Below are 21,463 nucleotides of genomic sequence, written 5' to 3'. Positions count from 1 at the left end.
ATATCTAATTTAATTTTCAGGATAACTTTATGAAGTACATACTATTATTTTCCCCATATTACTGATGAGATTTCTAAGATGGTGAATCAGCATGGGCTGCTGGCTCCCTCCCCTACAATCAACTTGCAGAAAGTACAGAAGGGAAAAGGAAACATGAATTCCAGGAACTTATAGACACATGCACATACACAAACACACGACATCCCTGGGGTGACAACAAACAACTGGCATCATTTGCCATCTGAAGCACAATTACTGAAACATGTACCAGTAATTCAAAATAAGCATGGTAAGTATATTTAAGGAAACAAGGAAAGATATTACCAATACTAAATTCAAATAAAAATTATCTAAGTGTCAAAATGAAATATCAGGGATAAAAAATAATTGTTGAAATAAATAACTCAATGGATAGTATAAATAGCAGGAGAGGGAGAACTGAAGAATAACTTACTGACTTAGGAGGTCAGACTGAGGCACTCTTCCAGAAGACAGTAGGAGGAAATGGAAAAGAAAAGCTAAAAGATAGGGGAGCTAAAAGCAGAAGGGCAGCAATTTAGTAATAATAGTTTCAGAAGGAGATGAAAATAAAAATGGAGGAGAAGAGATTTTCGAAGACTAATGGACATAAATTTCTCAGAATTATAGATCAAGAAACTGAGGCACAGGGAAGTCAAATTATCTTCACTAAGGTCAAAATTCAAACACAGCTTGTCTTGCCCACGGGCTCCTGCTCTTAACCACTATGCTATGCTGACTCAGGGCTGAAGATCAGTAAGATCAGCATCAAAGATAATTGAGAACTGGCATCAGCTTTGCCATTCTAAGATTTTGCAGTAACTACAAGATGAAATCTATACTCTCCAATATTATAGACCTTGATAACATTGAAAATGCCTTTCCATAAACCCACAGTATTGGTTAAGAAGAAGATGTGAGGATGTGGAGAAAAGGGAACCCTTGTGCACTGCTGGTAGGAATGTAAATTGATGCAGCCACTAGGGAAAACAGTATGGAGGTTCCCCAAAAAATGAAAAAGTAGAACTACCATATGATCCAGAAATTCCACTTCTGGGTATTTATCTGAAGAACACAAAAACACTAACTCAAAAAGATATCTGCACCCCCATGTTCATTGAAGCATTATTTACAATAGCCAAGATAGGGAAAACAACCTAAGTGTCCATCGATGGATGAATGGATAAAGAAAATGTGATACATGCCCCCACACACACAATGGAATATTATTCAGCCATAAAAAGAAGGCAAGCTTGCCATTTGCAACAACATGGATGGACCTTGAGGGGATTATGCTAAGTGAAATAAGTCAGGCAGAGAAAGACAAAGACCATATGATCTCACTTATACATGGAATCTAAAAAAGCTGAACTCATAGAAACAAAGAGTAGAGTAGTGGTTACCAGGAGCTGGGGGATGTGTGTGAAATGGGAAGATGTTCGTCAAAGGGTACAAACTTCCAGTTATAAGATAAATAAGTTCTGGTGATGTAATGTACAGTATAGTGACCATAGTTAATAATACTGTACTGTATATTTGAAAGTTGCTAAAAAAGTAGATCTTAAAAGTTCTCATCAGAAGAAAAAAATCTGTAACTATGTGTGGTGATGCATATTAAGTAGACTTACTGTGGTGATCATTTTGCAGTATATGCATATATATCGCACCATTATGTTGTACCCCTGAAACTAATACGTTACGTGTCAATTATATCTCAATGAAAAAACAAGTTGGAAATAAAAAAAAGTGTGAAGTCCTACCAAAAAAGAGTGCCTCAATTTACTTCTTCCACACGTTTAATCATGATTAACATATAAATGTCAGCAGAGTAGAGTGTAGTGGTTCAAGAGTATGGGGTCTGGAATCACAGCGCTGAGATCAAATGCAGGTGCCACTACTTCTGTCTGTCATAATTTCATCATCTATAAAGTAGAAATAAACTGTACCAGCCTTGTAAAGTGGCTATAAGGATTAAATGATTCAATGCTAGTAAAGCCCTTAGTACAGTGCCTGACATAAAAAGCACTCACTAAATGTTAGCTACTGTTATTATTCTTAATTCAGAAGTTTAGCTGATAATAAAGGCAAATCAGGAGTGGGCGGAGCAAAATGGCGGGGTGAGCTGACCCGGGATTCTCTCCCCTCCAAAATACAACAAAAGATTGGAAGAACTGAATTTCAGAGAATAAACATAATGCCAGCTCGTTAGAGACCTACAATACCAAGAAGGAGGAGATCATAAACCTAGCTTTACACCTTCGGAGGCGCTGGAACAGTAGGAGAGAACATCGCTCCCTCCCCCAGAGTCTGCCATCGCTGCGGCGCCGGTCGGGAAGGAGCGGGGGAGGGGCCGCACGACTGGGGGATCATCCAGGACTCCTGCCACTGATTCAGTGGAGACCCGCTGACGGGGGGAAAGCTTCAAGGGCCTTGGGAGACCAGAGAACAGAACTGATCTGAACCCAGACCGGCGCGTGTGAGTAACAGCCCCTCCCCCCCAGCAAAGCCAGTGGGTGCAGCCATCTTGCCCCAAGGTGGAGAGCTAACACACCGCTCTCGACCCCTATCTAGTGGCGACAGGCTGTAACTGCAACTGAATTCCACCACCATGAGAAAAAACCGCTCCTCTACCATCCAGCAATTTATAAAAGCCCCAGACCAGAAGGAAAACAATAAAAACACAGAATTAAGTCCTGAGGACTTGGAATTAGGTAAACTAAGTGATAATGAATTCAGAGCAGCTATAATCAAAAAACTCAATGAGGTAGAGAGAAAGATAGAGAAACAAGCCGAGTTCTGGAGTTACTTCACAAAAGAGACTGAAATCATAAAGAAGAATCAGACAGAATTACTTGAGATGAAAAACACAATGGACCAGATAAAACAGAATACGGATTCCCTGAATGCCCGTGTAGACAACATAGAGGAGCAAATCAGCATAATCGAGGACACACAGGCTGAATGGCACTAGACAGAGGAAGAAAGAGAACTAAGAATTAAAAAAAATGAGGAAAATCTCCGAGAGATAATGGATTCAATGAGGAGTAAGAACATAAGGATCATAGGAATTCCTGAGAATATGGAAAAGGAAAATGGAGTAGAAAGTGTGCTTAACGAAATTATTGAAGAGAACTTCCCAAATCTAGGGATCAACGGAGAAATGTGTGTAGAGGAGGGTTTTAGATCTCCTAGATTTGTCAATGTAAAAAGACCCACCGCAAGGCACATAATAGTAAAGTTGGCAAATAGGAATGATAAGGAAAGAATACTCAGGGAAGTAAGAAAAAAAAGAGAATAACCTATAAAGGAGCCCCTATCAGACTGTCAGCGGATTTCTCTACAGAAACCCTACAAGCTAGGAGAGAATGGAGTGATATATTCAAAGCTTTAAAGGATAAAAACCTTCAGCCAAGAATACTCTATCCAGCAAGAATTTCCTTCAGATATGAGGGAGAAATTAAATCTTTTCCAGACAAACAAAAGTTAAGGGAATTTGTAACTAAAAGCCCTCCATTACAAGAAATCCTCAAGAAGGCTCTCATACTTGAAAAAAGAAAAAAGGGAGAAAGGGGTCACAATCCACAGACTAGGGAGACCGATGGATAGAACCAGAACAGGATAGCAAATATTCAACTATAGCATTAGGGTAAAGGTAAGGAAACTACCAAAACAAGGACGATCTTAGCACTCTAACTACAAATTAATAAGACGAGTTGGAATAAAAAATGAAAATAATTATTTAGGAGGGGAAGAGAAAAGGGTCTAAATCAGTATTGGTCGAGTAAGTAAGAGACCACCAGAGAATAGACTATATTATACACGAGATTCTAAATACAAACTTCAGGGTAGACACTAAAATAAAGTACAGAACAGAGTCACAAATCATAAATAAGGAAAAATCTAAGAAACCCAGCATAAGAAACTGCAGTATTAAATGGGTAGTCTAAAGCACACAGGAAAAGAAACACAGGAAAACAAGATAATGAGCGACAGATTGACAGCATTAAGTCCACATGCATCAATAATCACTCTCAATGTGAACGGATTGAACTCTCCAATAAAAAGACACGGAGTGGCAAAATGGATTAAAGAACAAGATCCAACAATTTGTTGCCTCCAGGAAACACACCTCAGCCCCAAGGACAAACACAGACTCAGGGTGAAGGGGTGGAGGACAATACTTCAAGCAAATAGCAAGGAAAAAAAGGCAGGTGTTGCAATTCTCATATCAGGACCAAGTGGATTTCAAAATAAGACAGGCAAAGAGAGACACAGAGGGACAATATATAATGATCAAAGGGACACTTCATCAAGAAGAAATAACGCTTATAAATATCTATGCACCCAACACAGGAGCACCAAGATTCATAAAGCAACTATTAACAGACCTAAAGGAAGATGTTAAAAACAACACAATAATAGTAGGGGACCTCAACACCCCACTCACATCAATGGACAGATCATCCAGACAGAAAATCAACAAGGAAATAGTGGAGCTGAATGAAAAACTAAAACAATTGGACTTAATAGACATATATAGATTTCTCCACCCTGAAGGAGCTGAATACACGTTCTTCTCAAGTGCACATGGAACATTCTCTAGGATAGACCATATGTTGGGAAACAAGGCAAGCCTCTACAAATTTAAAAAAATTGAAATAATAACAAGCATCTTCTCAGATCATAGTGCTATAAGGCTAGAAATTAATTACAAGAAAAAAGCTGAGAAAGGCACAAAGATGTGGAGACCAAACAACACACTACTGAACAAGCAATGGATCACTGAACAACTTAAAGAAGAAATCAAAAAATACCTGGAAACAAATGAAAATGATAGCATGCCATACCAACTCATATGGGATACAGCAAAAGCTGTATTAAGAGGAAAATTCATCGCAATACAGGCACATCTTAACAAACAAGAAAAATCCCAAATAAGCAATCTTAAAGCACACCTAACTGAACTAGAGAAAAAAGAACAAATGAAGCCCAAAGTCAGCAGAAGGAGAGAAATAATAAAAATCAGAGCAGAAATAAATACTATTGAAACAAAAAAGGCAGTAGAAAGGATCAATGAGACAAAGAGCTGGTTTTTTGAGAAGATAAATAAAATTGACAAACCACTAGCCAGACTTACAAAGAAAAAAAGGGAGAAAGCTCAGATAAACAAAATCAGAAATGAGCGAGGAGAAATAACAACAGACTCTGCAGAAATACAACAGATTATAAGAGAATACTACAAAAAACTATATGCCAACAGAATGGACAACCTAGAGGAAATGGATAAATTCTTGGACTCCTACAATCTCCCAAAGCTCACTCAAGAAGAGGCAGACAATTTGAACAGACCAATCACAAGGAAAGAGATTGAAACAGCAATCAAAACCATCCCAAAGAATAAAACCCCAGGACCAGATGGCTTTCCTGGGGAATTCTACCAAACTTTCAGAGGGGATTTAATACCTATCCTTTTCAAGCTATTCCAAAAAATTACGGACGATGGAACACTTCCTAACACATTCTATGAGGCCAACATCACGCTGATACCAAAACCTGACAAGGACACCACGAAAAAAAGAGAACTACAGGCCAATATCACCGATGAACATAGATGCAAAAATTCTAAACAAAATTTTGGCAACCAGAATTCAGCAATTCATCAAAAGAATCATACATCAGGATCAGGTGGGATTCATACCAGGGACACAGGGATGGTTCAACATCCGCAAATCAATCAACGTGATACACCACATCAACCAACTGAGGAATAAAAACCACATGATCATCTCAATAGATGCAGAGAAGGCATTTGACAAGATCCAACAGCCATTTATGATAAAAACTCTGAACAAAAGGGGCATAGAAGGAAACTACCTCAACATAATAAAGGCCATATACGACAAACCCATAGCCAACATCATACTCAATGGGCAAAAACTGAACCCCATCCCCCTGAAAACAGGAACGAGACAAGGATGCCCTCTATCACCACTCTTATTTAACATAGTACTGGAGGTCCTGGCCAGAGCAATCAGGCAAGAAAAAGGAATAAAAGAAATCCAAATAGGGAGGGAAGAAGAGAAACTCTTGCTGTTTGCAGACGACATGATCTTATATATAGAAAACCCCAAAGAATCCATTGGAAAACTGTTAGAAGTAATCAACAACTACAGCAAAGTTGCAGGGTATAAAATCAATTTGCATAAATCAGTAGCATTTCTATACTCCAGTAATGAACCAACAGAAAAAGAACTCAAGAATACAATACCATTCACAATCGCAACAAAAAGAATAAAATACCTTGGGGTAAATTTAACTAAGGAAGTGAAGGACCTATATAATGAAAATTACAAGGCCTTTCTGACAGAATTGGATGACGACATAAGGAGATGGAAAGACATTCCATGTACATGGATTGGAAGAATAAACATAGTTAAAATGTCCATTCTACCAAAGCAATCTACAGATTCAACGCCATCCCAATCAGAATCCCAATGACATTCTTTACAGAATTAGAACAAAGAATCCTAAAATTCATATGGGGCAACAAAAGACCCCGAATTTCTAAAGCAATCCTGAGAAAAATGAACAAAATGGGAGGCATCACAATCCCTGACTTCAAAACATACTACAAAGCTACAGTAATCAAAACAGCATGGTACTGGTACAAAAAACAGGTGCACGGATCAATGGAACAGAATTGAAAGCCCAGAAATAAAACCACACATCTATGGACAGCTTATCTTTGAGAAAGGAGCTGAGGGCATACAATGGAGAAAAGAAAGTCTTTTCAACAAATGGTGCTGGGAAAACTGGAAAGCCACATGTAAAAGAATGAAAATTGACCATTCTTTTTCACCATTCACCAAAATAAACTCAAAATGGATTAAAGACCTAAAGGTGAGACCTGAAACCATAAGGCTTCTGGAAGAAAACGTAGGCAGTACACTCTTTGACATCAGTATTAAAAGGATCTTTTCGGACACCATGCCTTCTCAGAGAAGGGAAACAATAGAAAGAATAAACAAATGGGACTTCATCAGATTAAAGAGCTTCTTCAAGGCAAATGAAAACAGGATTGAAACAAAAAAACAACCCACTAACTGGGAAAAATTATTTGCAAGTCATATATCTGACAAAGGCTTAATATCCTTAATATATAAAGAACTCTCACAACTCAACCACAATACATCAAACAACCCAATCAAAAAATGGGCTGGAGACGTGAACAGACATTTCTCCAAAGAAGATATACTGATGGCCAATAGGCACATGAAAAGATGCTCATCATCGCTGATCATCAGGGAAATGCAAATCAAAACTACACTAAGATATCACCTTACACCCGTTAGAATGACAAAAATATCTAAAACTAATAGCAACAAATGTTGGAGAGGTTGCGGAGAAAAAGGAACCCTCATACACTGCTGGTGGGAATGCAAACTGGTGCAGCCACTATGGAAAACAGTATGGAGATTCCTCAAAAAACTAAAAATAGAACTACCATACGATCCAGCCATCCCACTACTGGGTATTTATCCAAAGAGCCTGAAGTCAGCAATCCCAAAAGTCCTGTGCACCCCAATGTTTATTGCAGCACTGTTTACAATAGCCAAGACGTGGAAGCAACCTAAGTGCCCATCAACAGATGAATGGATAAAGAAGATGTGGTACATATATACAATGGAATACTACTCAGCTGCAAAACAGAACAAAATCATTCCATTTGCAATAACATGGATGGACCTTGAGAGAATTATGTTAAGTGAAATAAGCCAGCGAGAGAAAGATAATCTGTGTTTGACTCCACTCATATGAGGAATTTAAAACTATGGACCAAGAACAGTTTAGTGGATACCAGGGGAAAGGTGGGGTGGGGGGTGGGCACAAAGGGTGAAGTGGTGCACCTACAACATGACTGACAAACATTAATGTACAATTGAAATTTCACAAGATTGTAACCTATCAATAACTCAATAAAAAAAATAAATAAAGGCAAATCATGCTGCTACATATCTTGTACCCACAACAGTGATGGGCCTTGGTAAAAATACAGGTTCCCAGGGCTCACCCCCAGAAATTGATTCAGTAGGGCTTGGATGAAGCCAGGAATCTGCATTTTATCAAGCTGTCAGGTGATTCTGATGCAGGTTAGTCCAAAGACTACATAAAAGGAAAAACACTATTTTAAAAGCATGTCGACCATTGCCCTAACAACGGTTAGCTTGCAATTTTAGGACAAAAATTCATTTGCTCACTTGTCCCATTTTTACTGAATACTTGCTATGCTATGTGCTAGGTATTATGCCAGGTGCTGGGGATACAGCGATGAAGATACACTGCCACAATCCCTGCCTTCAAAGGCTAGTAGGAAGCTTATAAGCTACAGAGAACAGATACATCTTTTGTCTGTAAAGCCAAAAAAATTCCTACCATCTAATTCATTTATTCAATGAGAATACACCAATTACAAACCTGATTATTTTAAATTTCAGAATTTCTATGATCTTGAGTAGCAGATATTTCTAGTACTTCAAAAAGAGACACTTTCTGAAGTCTACCCCAAATCCTCCCCAGTGAAATCTTGCATTCCACCCCCAACGCCAAGCAAAGCAGCCTCATGTTACACTAATATTTCCATTAGCAGTGATTTGTAAGACAGCTTGCTAGGGTGAAGGAGGCTGCTTATTTATGGGCATCATTGGTATCATGGTCTCTTTAACCCAAATGTTTTCCCTAAAATACTTGGTGACTTTGGCTTCTTAATAGTTTTTCTTGTGTTATAAGGTGATACAATCAAAATAAGAAACAACCGCAGCACGTTAAACAAAGCATAGTCAGTCTATTAACAACTATTGATTTTATGGTTTGTGGAGAGACACTAGAAGCACCCTTCCACTTGTAAAAATTGCTACAGAGCTATCAGCTGGTTATAAGGTAGACAATTCTTCTGAAGTTGTATGTATTAAGGGAAAAAAATCCTTGAATGTTAGAAAGGGTAATAGTAGTCAAATGCATGCTAACATCACTGGAAGTGATTATCAATATCTAGTAATTAAATATTATCAGTCTCTCTGGATTATAATCGATCTCTAGGGGAGTTCAAGCCTCAAATACCTGTCTCTTCAGCAGCCCAGCTGAGATTCTTGCCTCTGGCGCCTAAATGTTTTCAATCTTCTACTGATCTATCGAATGTCAAGCTTAATCTTCTCCTAAGGATCAGGACCTCATATGACTCCTCTGAAATTCCAAAAACTTAAGTCTATAGTGATTTCAGAGAAATGAACCAAGTATTATGGCAATATTAATAACAATTATGATAACAAAACCAGCAGCTAACATTTGAGCACTTACTCTGTGCTAGGCAGTGTGCTTTACGTGGATTATCTCCTCTGTGAGGGAGGTACTACTATCTTCTTATTTTCTTGAAGGAAGTGAGGCTAGGAACACTTATGTGCCTTGCCTAAGATCACACCCTAAAAAAGGTGGGTGGCAAGTTACCTGGGAAAGGGACAGGGCTTAAAATCATTTGATCTTTTTACTTGGCATCAACCATCCCAGCAAACACTGAATAGAAGACTTTTATAACCTACAAAGAAATGGTAAAATTAAAACAATTTCTCTAGACTTTATTATGATTTCTGGTGACCTATTCTTATTCAGATGAATAATAATCATTTTTATGCCAGTGAATACAAACACAGAAACAATACTAGAACTTGCTTTATTAAATAATAAACATACTAAACTTGTGATGAAAGAGGCAGAGAAGTAGGAGACAATGACATCAAACCTCATATATGCCTCAATTATGAGCATGGCTCCTTAGAGGTACTTGTCAACAAAAAACTGGGTTCATGTGCCACCAAGTGGTTAATATGCTATAGGTTACTAACACTTGCCCTATAATTAAACGGATCCTTTCGAATCTTTATTCTTGAAAGTAAACATATGCAAGTTCCTGAAATAGGCTGATTAGCTCTTTTATATTTCACATGAAATTATTTTAATGGAGTCTATTTCTCTCCAACGTTAAGAATGACTAAGGTAAAACCTTGTATTACCAACTGCCGGCTAATAAAACTGCACAATAACATCTCTGTTCAGTAAACTATGCTTTGAGGTATTAAAACTTAAATAAGGGACTAAAGACAAAGGGAGAAAATTGTACACAACATCAGGGTGGAGGAAGCAAACCCAAAGCCTCACTTTGGGTACTTTAGTTTAAATTCCCATTTCGTTCTCCTTATAATTACCAACATGCAGTCCACATTTAAAAAGACCTAAGTAGTACAGTGCTGGAAAAGGGAAGTGCAAAAAACTTTCTATATCAGCTTTACTGACTTCTGTTTTCTTAATAAAGGGTACAGAGTGTAGGCTGTATACCCACTTAAACATATTATGAAACATGACCTTGACCAAGATTTTCATCTCTGATATCTGTGTAATTCATAAATTTATTACCAGAAAAGGTACTTTGCCTAACATAATTTACATAAACATTAACAGAGGTTAGATATTACTTTAATATTTAAAAAAAAAGCAGTTAAGAATCAGTCAACAAATCTTTATCACTAGCAACTTGCATTGAACTATTTATAAGTTTATATTATGTTGAAGTTTCAAAATGGCTGAGGAACATTATTACCCTGAACAAGTAAAGAGAGGCACAGACACTTGGTAGACATGATTTGGGAGACCCAAAATCAATATATTAAAAAAATAGGTTCACAAGACTACAAGACTGTTAGATTCCAAAAATGGAAAAGCAGCAACATCACCACCACCACCAATAGCAAGAAACCAATGAGGGGATTTAACAAAATATAATTCATGGGGTGGGGTGGTGAATAGAGCTAACTAAGATGGCTGATTTACTACAGAACTGAAGACACGAATTAAAGCTCCAATTCTCTTCCTTTCACACACCTGCTGTGACAGACAAATCACTCCATTTCAATTTTGCTACTTGCAAAAGTATGTCTAATTCTAACACCCCTTTTCAATGACTTATGAATCATTAAGGAACAATAAAAACGTCCAGTTAAATATCACCATAAAGGCAACCAGAATTTCAAAAAAGGCCATATAAAAGTGCCAGCATTGCATTATGCACTATGGATAAAAGTAAAGGAGCAAAGAATATAGTTCTTGCCTTAAAAAGCTGCAAAGATAAAAAGACCAAAAAAAAACCAGTCAAGTGGGTTAATAAATTAAGTCTGAGACATTAAATCTAATTAGAAAGTGGAGTAAACAAGAAAGTAAAAGAAAGTAAACAAGAACAGAAATATAAGAAGAGGAATTATATAATAATGACTTAAAGAGGAAGTGCTAAGACAGAAAGAGATATAATAATCACATATCAAGCAAGATGAAAATAAACACTTTCAGAACTATCAAAGGACAAAGAAAAATTAACTCCAAAAGGCATGCAATTTAATCATTATTGAGATGAATAGCAATTTGAGGGGCAAATGAAAATGTATTATTTTTAGCAGTCTTTCATCTTAAAAATTATGTATAAAACAGAAGGTGTTTGTAATTGTACTATAATAATTGGAACCAACTTTGAAATGCCTTTAATAAGAGCAGGTTCAAATACCAAGAAATCCCTCACTACAAGTATCAAAAACACCTCCTTGTTCCCATTTCGGAGAGGACTAATTTTCAAATTCTCATTAAAGGAAATCAAAACTAAACAGTAGCGGGCAAACTTAAATGAAATTCTAAATATAAGCCTAAGGAACAAAGTTAACATTTATTGAGTACCTACACTGTGCCTGGTACTTCTCTATCCCCATTGCTACTACCTTACTTTAGACCTGCATGATCTCCCTCATCTGGATCATTTTAATAGCATCCTAGCAAGTATCTTAACATCCATTTTCTTTTCTCCAATCCATCCTGCATACTGATACCCAAAGTGACTTTTCTAAAACGAAAATGTGATGTTGGTATTTTGCTTAAAATCATTAAATTGATCCCACAGCCTATAATACAATGTCCAAACTCTCTAATTTCTATGATCTGATTCCCATCTACCTTTCCAGTCTTTTCTCTCACCTTTTCCCATACTCACCCTTACTCTACCACAATCTCCTTACACTCTACCATTTATTTTTAACCACTTGAGGCTCCTAAAACTAGACATGCTGTTTTCTGCACGTGTTTCTTTTATTCTGCTCCTCTTGAAGGACCTTCACCTTTTGCCCTCATAGCAATGCAAATAGCTACCCACTTCTATTTTCAACATCAGTTCAAGTCCTCCTAATGTCAACTCCCCATCCTCAACTTTTCCACGAAAGAAGTGAATATTCCTTCCTTGGTGCCTATACAGATTTCTATTATAGGATCCATAACTTTATTATATTTACTTGCTTGAGGTACGCTTATTAGACTGTAGGCTCTATTGGGAGAGGAACCTAGTCTTATTTATCAATGTATTCTTAGTAACCAGCATAATGATTGGCATATCACAGGCACCTGAAAAGATTTTTAATCAATGAATGAATAAATAAGCGTCATTATTTAGGTTAAATTTTTTCACTGCCTACTGATTAAAAGCTATAGTCTATCATCAGTTATTGAGCTCTACCATTTATTTTCTTGAAATGTCTGATTCACTCCACAATCACCATACTATTTTATGCCCTTATCCTGCATTTTACTGTTAGGCTAATTTTCCAAAAGCCCGCATTCATCATACAACAGTCCCATTCATGAACTTATAGTGAATACTATTTTAAATCCAAATGCTTCCATTTACCTTTTACGGCTCTCCATAAGCTGAGCCCGCCTTATCCATCCAATTTCACCTCTTCATCTGGCCAATTTCTTTATCATACCTTGAGTCTGGTACATAAATTCTAACTTTTCTCTTCGCCCAAATTGTTACATTCTACATTCATACCTCATTCCTCTTTAATCCAAGTAAATACTAACCATCCTTCATTGGTCAATAAAGTTTGATTTTTTTCCATCAAAACTATACCTGAATGCTCCAGCCTCTGTTTTTTAACCATATACTATGGCAAACATTTTCAGTACTAGTCATATCAGCACTTCATTCTTTTGTTTTTAAGAATGTTACCTTTTCTCTCCCCAAGTGGACTATCGCCTACTTCAGGTAAATCTCATATATATCTTCTTGTAGTTCCTTTTAGACCCCTGACAGTTCTTAGTTTACTGTGATAGTTAGAAAGGCATCATCAGGGTACAGCAGAGTATTTTTAAAACTTTTTTAAAAAGCAGTAATATCTTCTCTTTAAATTAAATCTTATGTTGCAGCCCAATACAGAAAAGAGAGAAAAGGAGAGAGACTCTGATCAAAATGGGATGGGGGGCTCACAGTGCTTCCTGTCTGGCCTTCCCCTACTTACTTAGCTGCATGGTAGCCCCAGAGCACCTCTGAAGATCTCCTGGGGTTCCTTGGAATACAGTTTGAAAACTATTGGGTTCAAGTTCTAGCTCTAACACTTACTGGCCATGTACCCTTGGGTGATCAAACGCTCTCTCAGTTTCCTAAGATAAGGAATACGTATGAGAAAGCCTTTGTAAACTTTAAAGGTTTATGTAAATTTGAGAAATTTACAACTTCACAAGCCATGAGCTAAACTGGTTATATTACACAATCTTACCAGTTATATCACACAATGGTACTGACTGTGAAAGCATTCTATATTTTAAAATCCAGCTTTATTTAAAATAAAGCATTCTGAATGTCATCCAAGTCTAGGAATCCCAGGTCCTCTGCCTTGTCTCTTATACTTGGAATTAACTTTCTAAACTCCATTTGGGGGGCAATAAAGTGTATTGATTAAGAGTACATGCTTTCGAGTTAGGCAGACTTGATTTGAAGGCCAGCTTCGCCACTGATTAGGTGTGTAAACTTGGGTGAATTACATAACCTCTCCAAGCCTTAATTTCCTCATCTCAAAGATGAAAACAGCACCACTGGCTTTTCAGTTGCTGCTGGATAAGGAAGATAATCAGAAAAGCTGTTTAGCAGAGTATGAAACTCAACAAGAACTCTGTAATTTAACTTATTTTCCTTTTGGGAAGAGCTGTGGGAGAGTTGAAGGACTTTGCGTTAATGTAGCATTCAATATTCTTTTTCCTTTTTGTTCTTGGGCGAAGGGTCATAGCACCAAAAGCAAAATACAGTATGTAAAGTCTATAAATAACAAAGCATGACACCTTTGACAACCCAGAGTGCCAAGTTATAAAACAGATGGCTTCTTTCCAGACATCCTATAACAATTAAATAGCATTTCTTTCCTGCTGGATTTCTTTTAATTTCCTTTAAAGCATAGACAGTGTCTTGTACTTCTTAGTATACCCTTACAGTTCACCTCAAAGTCAGCAAATAATCAATAAATGTTTATCAAATTAAAGATTTCCTACAATCAGAAATTTACCATATAATGAAAAACTTCAAAGCAATTACCCCTTTTCAAATTGGAATGTTTGCTTCCTATCAGAAATATTGCTGACCATGAGCTTTCTCATAAAACGTGAAGTTTAAAGTTAATTGTAATTTTAGGAAAGATGCTAATTAGATATAAAATCATCCCCAAATTGAGAAGGGAAACTTCATTACCTTTAAAATTAAAAACATAAACATATGTGTAAGTCCTTAAAAGAACACTTCTTACCATACAAAATTAAGTAACTGACAGGAAAAGCATTGGGGATACAAGAGTTAAACAAAACAAGGCAAGTGAAAACTATGCAGTTTTTTTAAAAAAAGGTAGAGGTATATGTATCAATGGGAAAAGACAAAAGAAACGTCTAGGTGAAAAGAGCAAGTTGCAGAAGAGAACGTATGCTATGATTCCATTTGTGTGCTTTTAAAGGTATACAAACAAATTTGTTTGTGTACAGAAAACTTCCCAAAGACTATTCAAGAATCCTACTCACATTCTGTAATAATATAATTAAGACAGAAAGCCAAACTGCTATCAATTTAACATTTTATAACATGGAAACTGAAATGGTTTTTTTAAAAGTGTTTTAAATGTAATATAAAAATGGTAGATTTAAACCTCCATGTTGTTCTAAGCCATTATCAAAGGGATTTGATAGAGGTTGTCACACACACTCTTTCTTAAATGCCCTATCAGTGAACTTTAAATGGAAGAAAAGTTCCTTGATTAGAAAAACAAAATATTTGCTTATATAGACAAAGGACATTAAAAAAAAATTCCAAATGCTCCATGTTCATGTTACTTTGACATGCACATTAAAACTTAACTGGAGAAATCACTGATTTATATTAGCATTAAAGATATATTTATTCCTATTACCTTTTGCTTTATTTAAATGTGTCCAACCATATGAAGAACTAAGATACTTTCGAGGTTTTTTTCCTACAAATCACTAAAGTGACTTCGGTAGAGTGACACCATAACCTGGTAGCTGTTTTCCCAACCTCTTAACAGCTACATCAAACATTAAGTGCTTGAATTGGAAACCAGGACAATAGGAACAGTACCTCCCTCAACAATTCCCCTTAAAATGGCTTTTTAGCTAATTAGAATAGGTTTACATATATAAACTCTTTATTCAGATCAGAGAACATATGGTTTTCTCTTATGTTCAAAAGGGTCAAGATGACATCTACAATATTAAATTTCTGTATTAATTTAAATAATGTTTTCTTATCCAAGAACAATGGACCAAAAGACAGATGTAGATACTAGTCCCAGCACACTATCACTTATTAACTGAAAACCATGGGCAAGTCACTGAATGTCTCTGACCCTAAGTTTCCCCATCTACAAATTGAGAGGAGGCTTGACTAGATTACCTCTAAGCTTCCTTTTCTAAGTGTGAAAGTCTTACTTACTTTATGACAGTGAAAAATACCAAGTAAAGACACTTTTATTTGTTGATTCTTAACTGCTATATGACAGCAAGGAATGTTAAGGAAGAGACAGATAAATTTCATATAGAATTATTAAAATTATGTATGACCCCTACTGGAGGTTATTAAAAGAGAACCATACTATTTCCTTTAAGGTTTCTACTGACAAACCTTTATCTGTAGGGCTGACCTTTTTAGTTGGCATAAATTACGTATTTCAGATTAACTATATTTTTGGGGTGTTATGTAGAGAATTGACCAAGTACTCTCTTATTTAAATACAACTTTATTCTCTCTGAAAAACAGCCTTAGTTAGATGACTTTCATAGTAGTAGTAAAATTTTCTTGGTCTATGTTGGTTTTTTTCTTAAGGTAATAATCTAAAGATGTTTACCTTTGGCAGCATGGGAGTATCCCTTTTCTTCTTCTTTTCTGAATTAGGGTCATCTAATAAGTCTGGCTCAAAGGTATAAAGTTCAGTAAGCTCATTCATGGTAAAATGACGCTCGACCTGCTGCTGATCAACAACTCGAAAAGACAGTGACTGCTTAGTTACTTGCCGATCATAAATCTTATCTTCCATGGTTCCCTTTGTTAAAAAAAAAGGAACAATATGCAAACAAATAAATTTTGTAAACATGAAACTTAATAAAGGAGAAATACAGTTATTGGTTAATATGAAATGGCAAAACTTCATTGTAATATACTGCCATAAAGCAATTTTTATTAGCAATGCTGCTTAATTCATGAGAGATTTTATCTGTTCAGCATAGTTTACCTTGACCAAAGAAAACCTACATTACTGATAAATCATTCTATATTATCTCACCAATACGGATTCATGTGTTGTTTTATATATTTCTTTACTTGGTGGAAGTAAGAGTGCAGTCAGATACCAAGGTAAACAGAAATAAAAGAGTACAGCATGCCTTGTTTTATTGCACTTCACTTTATCATGCCTGGTAGATATTGTATTTTTTACAAATTTAAGGTTTGTGGCAAACCTACACCAAGCAAGTCTATTGGCGCCATTTTTCCAACAGCATTTGCTCACTTCATGTCTGTGTGTCACATTTTGGTGATTCTTGCAATATTTCAAGCTTTTTTGTAACTATTTGTTATGGTGATCTGTGATCAGTGATCTCTGATGTTACTATTGTAATTGTTTTGGGGAGCCACAAACAATGTCCATTTAAGATGACAAACGATAAACGTTGTGTGTGTTCTGACTACTCCACCAATTGTCTGTTCCCCCATCTCTCTCCCTCACCTCAGGCCTCTCCATTCCCTAAGACACAATAATATTGAAATTAGGCCAATTAATAACCCTACAATGGCCTCTGAGTGTTCAGGTGAAAGAAAGAGTTGCATGTCTCTCACTTTAAATCAAAAGCTAGAAATGATTAAGCTTAGCGAGGAAGGCACGTTGAAAGCCGAGATAGGGCAAAGCTAGGCCTCTTGCACCAAACAGTTAGCCAAGTGGTGAATGCAAAGGAAAAGTTCTTGAAGGAAATTAAAAGTGCTACTCCAGTCAACACATGAATGATAAGAAAGCAAAACAGCCTTATTGCTGATATGGAGAAAGTTGATCAAACCAGCCACAACATCCCCTTAAGCCAAAGCCTAATCCAGAGCAAGGCCCTAACTCTCTTCAATCCTATGAAGGCCGAGATTGGTGAGGAAGCTGCAGAAAAAAAGCTTGAAGATAGCAGAAGTTGGTTTGTGAGATTTAAGGAAAGAAACCATCTCCATAACATAAAAGTGCAAGGTGAAGCAGCTAGTGCTAATGTAGAAGCTGCAGCAAGCTATCCAGAAAGAGCTAGCTAGCTAAGATAATTAATGAAGGTGGCTACACTAAACAACAGATTTTCAGTGTAGATGAAACAGTCTTCTACTGGAAGAAGACGCCATGTAGGACTTTCATAGCTAGAGAGGAGAAGTCAATGCCTGGCTTCAAAGCTTCAAAAGACAGGCTGACTCTCTTATTAGGGGCTAATCCAGCTAGTGACTTTAAGTTGAAGCCAATGCTCATTTACCATTCTGAAAATCCTAGGGCTGTTAAGAATTATGCTAAATGTACTCCGCCTACGCTCCATAAATGGAACAACAAAGCCTGGATGACAGCATATCTGTTGACGACATAGTTTATGGAAATATTTTAAGACCACTCTTGAGACCTACTGCTCAGAAAACAAGATTCTTTTCAAAATATTACTGCTAACTGACAATGCACCTAGTCATCCAAGAGCTCTGATGGAGATGTACAACGAGGTCAATGTTGTTTTCATGCCTGCTCACACAACATCCATTCTGCAGCCCATGGATCAAGGAGTAATTTCAACTTTCAAGTCTTAAATGTTTTATTTAAGAAATACACTTTGTAAGGCTATAGGTGCCATAGATAGTGACTCCTCTGATGGATCTAGGCAAAGCAAATTGAAAACCTTCTGGAAAGGATTCACCATTCTAGATGCCATTAAGAACGCTTTTGACTCGTGGGAAGAGGTCAAAATATCAACACTAATAGGAGTTTGGAAGACGTTCATTCCAACCCTCCTGGATGACTTTACGGGGTTCAAGACTTCAGTGGAGGAAGTAGCTGCAGATGTGGTGGTGGAAATAGCAAGAGAACTAGGATCAGAAGTGGAACCTGAAGATGTGACTGAATTGATACAATTTCATGAACAAACTTTAATGGACGAGGAAAGAAAGTGATTTCTTGAGATGCAATCTACTCCTGGTGAAGATGCTGTGAAGATTGTTGAAATAACAACAAAGGATTTAGAATACTACATAAACTTGGTTGATAAAGAAGCAGCAGGGTTTGACAGGATTGACTCCAATTTTGGAAAAAGTTCTACTGTGGGGAAAATGCTATCAAACAGCGTCGCATGCTACAGAGAAATCATTTGTAAAAGGAAGAGTCAATTGATGTGGCATACCTCATTGTCTTATTTTAAGAAAATGCCATGGCTACCCCAACCTTCAGCAACCACCACCCTGATCACTCAGCAGCCATCAACATCAAGGCAAGACCGTTCACCAGCAAAAACATTATGACTCACTGAAAGCTAAGATGATGGTTAGCATTTTTTAGCAATAAAGTATTTTCTTGGTTTTTTTTGGGCAAGGAAGACTGGTCCTAAGCTAACATCTGTCACCAATCTTCCTCTTTTTGCTTGAGGAAGATGGTCCCTGAGCTAACATCTGTGCCAATCTTCCTCTATTTTGTATGTGGGACGCTGCTAGAGTATGGTTTGATGAATGGTGTGCAGGTCCGCACCTGGGACCCGAACCTGCAAACCCTGGGCCACCGAAGCAGAGCACATGAACTTAACCACTACAACACTGGGCCAGCCCTAGCAATAAGGTATTTTTAATGAAGGTATGTACATTGTTTTTTTAGACATAATGCTATTGCACACTTAATATACCACAGTATAGTGTAAACATAACTTTTAAATGCACTGGGAAACCAAAAAATTCATGTGACTTGCTTTATTGTGACATTCACTTTATTGCAGTAGTCTGGAACTGAACCGGCGGTATCTCCGAGGTGTGCCTGTACATGAGCTAAGATTTTAGGGCGTTATTGAAGTGAGAATGCAAGAGAGCAGTTTAATCTCTTTTCACTGGAATAGAATAAGCTCTCAACAATCACTATAAACTGCCTTTATATCAAGTTTTACTTTCTATAATTTCAGGACAGAAAATTAATGACTAAAATGCCGTATTTATTACATATATATAGCATTCTAAACTAGAATGGAAAGGAGTTCTTAATTTAAATAAGAGCAGAGTGTTTACAGTGTAGTTTACCAATTATATTATGTGCTAAAGACAAACAAATGAGCAAGGATCTACCAATAAAATCCATTCTCTGGTTGAAAAGTCCAGATTTGGAGGCAAGGAGAGAGTGTAGCATCTGCTCCCAAAGTAGATGTACCAGTTAAAAGTGCAACTTGATTCTGTAAACCTGTATTACCTTCAACTACATCAACCTCTTTATTTTTCTTAAACTTCAGTTTGTCTGTTTTTCAATACCTGAGTTTATCTTTAAATGAAATGACTTTAATATTCTTGCCTATATTTGTAATGATTCTTTGTTATTATAATAAGTTAATTTTTTCTTATTTACCCACATTCCTCAACTTAAGGGAATATCTGGTGGCCACTAAAAATAATGACCCTTTGACCTTTACATCTATAAGAAAATTAGATTTAGTTACTATCTTTTCTATGTATGCTACATAAAAGAACTATAAATGTTTAACTTTCCTGAACTAACAGAAAATGCTAAATCTGTTTACCCATGCAAATCCATCTCAATCTGAGAAAGCTGACATTACAGACATGGACAAACTACAAAACAGAAAATCATGAGAGGCCAAAATTGACTTCTGCTGCTTTATGCACAGGAATGGTATTTTCAACTTTGTTTGCCTCTCTATAGCATATATGTGTTCTACACTCCAAAAATACTATCAGTTCCATGCAACCTTTCAATATGAAAAAGAGAATATAAATCATAAACCTACCTGAGCTAAGAACCTATATACATACACAGGTTTAGTTTGTCCAAAGCGATAAACTCTGAATATACTCTGGATGTCATAAGATGGATTCCAAGAAGCGTCAAATATAATCACTCGATTAGCAGCTACTAGGTTAATTCCAAGGGATCCTGCTTTCGTAGAAATGATAAATAATCGTCCTCTGAAAATGAAAATATAGAATGCTTTAGTAATGAGTGCTTCACAAATATTTTAATTATGATAAGACTTTTTAAACCTAAGGCAGTTTTCTGAACAATCAGGAGTTCAGAGAATTGATTTCTCACTTACTGAAGAAAATAAGACATGTCCAAGGAATCAGGTTGATGATTTATATACCCAGGAAGAATTTTATTGCTGGAAAATGAACTAGTCTGATTTAGGAATAAAGATAAATATGGAAATCACATGTTTACAATGTATTTAAGGTATTTACAGATTTCTAGTAAATGTAGAAAATTTATGTATAACTCAAAAGCCCATATTGTATTCGGTACTGCCATGAGCACTAAGTACATCAAAATGAAGGACAGTGCCCAAGGAGCTCAGTGTGGCAGAGGTGACTGATACGTAATTATAAAACAGCATAATGAATGTAAAGAGAGAAATCAGATAGATACAAGGCACTGAGGTAGCTAAAATAGGATCAAGAAGACAGAGGACTCTGGGAAGGGTATGTTCAAAACAAAAAAAAGAAACTGACAGATTACCTGCTATATTGGAACACAAGAATTTATATTTCTGCAGGAGAATTTGAGAATGAGTTAGTGATAGGTTCATAGAAAACTAAGCAAATGGTAAAAAACATTAAGTCAATAAAAATAAACAGGTGCACAAAAAGGGAAAGGTAATCACAGTATTTTAAATGGCTTAAGTGTGAATGTCTACACAGTCACAATAAAGCGAACACTCAAAATTGATTTAGGCAAATATTATGAAAAAATACATTGGGAAAATGAATGAGGAAAAGTGTATGTGCATGTTGGTAAATTCCAACATTAGACTGTAGAAAGGATATATGTAAGTA

General features: G+C 36.5%; 1 protein-coding gene across 7 annotated transcripts in view; it reads right to left on the bottom strand.

The window, feature by feature from the left end:
- ATRX (ATRX chromatin remodeler) overlaps nucleotides 1-21,463 on the bottom strand; it is a 219,707-nt gene that overhangs the window by 14,616 nt on the left and 183,628 nt on the right. For all 7 annotated transcript variants that reach the window (XM_046672819.1, XM_046672821.1, XM_046672824.1 and 4 more), the window contains 2 exons: nucleotides 20,422-20,599; nucleotides 16,278-16,472 (listed from right to left, as the gene is read on the bottom strand). In XM_046672819.1, the coding sequence (XP_046528775.1) occupies nucleotides 16,278-16,472; nucleotides 20,422-20,599 (373 nt within the window). The remainder of the gene's footprint in view (nucleotides 1-16,277; nucleotides 16,473-20,421; nucleotides 20,600-21,463) is intronic.

This window comes from Equus quagga, chromosome 10, assembly GCF_021613505.1.
Source record: "Equus quagga isolate Etosha38 chromosome 10, UCLA_HA_Equagga_1.0, whole genome shotgun sequence".
Classification (NCBI taxonomy): Eukaryota; Metazoa; Chordata; class Mammalia; order Perissodactyla; family Equidae; genus Equus; species Equus quagga.
The sequence above is the reverse complement of the archived record's forward strand: the minus strand, read 5'-3'. Positions and strand labels throughout refer to the sequence as shown.